Genomic DNA, 2,336 nt, shown 5'->3' with positions numbered 1-2,336 from the left:
TGCCCATCCCAGTTCCTCGGGTCGCGCAACAGCACCAGAAAAACATCACCCTTCATGATATAGCGTTGCTCTGCACGAACTGAACAGGAGGATCCTCGAGCGGTACTTCATCTTTCCCATTCAGTAAGTAAATACTCTGCCCAATCTTCTTAATGTAGAACCACTTCTCGTCAATATGCACGACGCCAAACATTGGATCAAACACGTAATCCCCCCTTCCGTTAGGTCGAACGTGGTCCACACAAAACCGGAGGCGCACCAACTTGTGCGTAGTGGACGGGTCTGTCTGAGCGCACACCGTATGTAGCCTTCCTTGATCAGCTGCTGAACCAGGTAGCAGCTCATGTTGGACGCGCGCTGAAGCAGACGCTGGGTTTCACGCTCATTGACAGGAACTGCAGCGATTCTCTCGCACAGCTCAGCTCGATTGACCTTCTTCCTACCACATGCGCTCTTCCTTGACTTGACCACGGCTGCTACTCGACCTCCCATCGAATTGATTCCACGCCTCCAAATTCGTTCGACAACTTGGCGGCCCACACGGAAGTACGCTGCAACCCGAACGATCTCTCCATGTTTGAGCACTCCTCCCACGCTGCGAAGCAGTAAGGACTCCCAGACGGCCTGGCGCTCACTGTCTGTGATCTCCCCCAGGTGCCAGCTTTTAAAATGAAAGCTGGGAGCGGGAGCCAGTCTGGTCGGGAAAGCGCGGGAGATTCGAAATCCAAAAAGTGATCGGCATAGAGGGGGTATTTTGTTGGGTAGGCTGTAATATAATTTGAAATGGTTATCTTTTTCAGAGCGGATTGTGGCAGCACCACCGCAATATTGGATCGTTTGCACTTATCGTATGCTTCGATTTAAGTACGATTCGAATGGCTGGCCATCGCTTCGGCTTTGTGTCTGTTCATCGCGCCAATCCATCGCTGAATAATAGCTGTTGCCCGCGAGACCAATATGGCCAAGGCGTCCAAAGTCGTCCGCGTGGGCCAAGATGCGCCGCACCAGGTAAGAAACTGTCTTGCTATCGCTGTGCCGTCATGCTTCGTCATCGCATCTGACCTTTTAAATTGCCAACCAAGCCTGATGTGGAGAGCGAGAGCAGCTACAGCTTCGTGGAGCAGTCCAAGCGCCAGGTGAAGGTCAAAATTCAGAGCCTGACGGACGACGAGATTGTGTTTGACCTCATTGGTGTGGACGCTGCCATCGCCAACGCATTGCGCCGCATTTTGCTGGCTGAGGTTCCCACTATGGCCATTGAGCACGTATACATCTGGAACAACTCGTCAATTATTCAGGATGAGGTGCTAGCCCATCGACTAGGCCTCATTCCGCTCAATGTGGACCCGCGTGAGTTTCAGGCCTTCCCGGACAACGAAGAGGCGGAGGCCACTGACGAGAACACAATCGTTTTCAAGCTCGACGTCACATGCAAGTTTGACCCTGAACACCCGAAAGACCCAACCAAGGCCATTCACTCTTCTGGTACGCTTGTTTTTGCTGTTGCGATCTACCGATTAACGCACTAACACTATTTTCTTTGCGTTCTTTTTTGCAGTGTACTCGCGTGACCTAGAATGGGTACCACAGGGAAACCAGGAGGAGCGATTCGGCTCCATTCGCCCCGTACACGAAGACATTCTGATGGCAAAGCTGCGGCCTGGTCAGAGCATCGCATTGGAAGCCCACTGCCGCAAGGGCGTGGGTAAGGACCACGCTAAGTTCTCTCCCGTCGCGACAGCATCATACCGTTTGATGCCCAAGGTGGAGCTTATGGAGAAGGTAGAGGGCACTGACGCAAAACGCCTCGTGGAGGAGTGCCAAATCGGCCTGTTCGATATTGAAGATATTGGCGGTGTCCCTACTGCTGTGGTGAAGGACCAGCGCGCCTGCACTATGTGCCGGAACTGTATTCGTGAGCCTAGCTGGAACGAGAAGATTCGTCTGGGGCGTCAGAGCGACCACTTTATCTTTAGCGTCGAATCTGTAGGAATGATTAAGCCCGAGGAGTTGCTGCTGGAAGCCCTCAATGTGCTTGCTGAAAAATGCAACGTCGCGTTAGAGTCGTTCACACAGGTGGATGAAGACGAGGAAATGGGCGATGAAGAGGAGGAGGAAGAGGACCAGGAAGAGTAGACCGATCATAGAAGATTGCTTGGAGCCGATTGAATATATGCAAAAAAACCACAACCACTTGTTTCCTCCCATGGTTAAACTTACGAGCCGGAAGCCTATTGTCTTATTACAAGTATGCGTTGTCCTAAGCATCTATTTAGTGTCATCGTCTGTGTTGTAGGTGCTTCTTGCTTTTGTCTGCGCTCAGTGAGGAGGCGACA

The 2,336-nt window shown here is 52.0% G+C and overlaps 1 protein-coding gene across 1 annotated transcript; it reads left to right on the top strand.

Moving 5' to 3' along the window:
* Positions 1–957: 957 nt before the first annotated feature.
* Positions 958–2,136, top strand: PITG_16659 (DNA-directed RNA polymerase I and III subunit RPAC1, putative; the record flags this gene model as incomplete). Its single annotated transcript, XM_002896844.1, has 3 exons — positions 958–1,008; positions 1,095–1,485; positions 1,559–2,136. 3 exons carry the CDS (start codon positions 958–960, stop codon positions 2,134–2,136), a joined length of 1,020 nt encoding a protein of 339 aa, XP_002896890.1.
* Positions 2,137–2,336: the final 200 nt, after the last annotated feature.

This window comes from Phytophthora infestans, genomic scaffold, assembly GCF_000142945.1.
Source record: "Phytophthora infestans T30-4 supercont1.51 genomic scaffold, whole genome shotgun sequence".
Lineage (NCBI taxonomy): Eukaryota > Oomycota > Peronosporomycetes > Peronosporales > Peronosporaceae > Phytophthora > Phytophthora infestans.
This window is presented reverse-complemented; position numbering and strand designations above follow the sequence as displayed.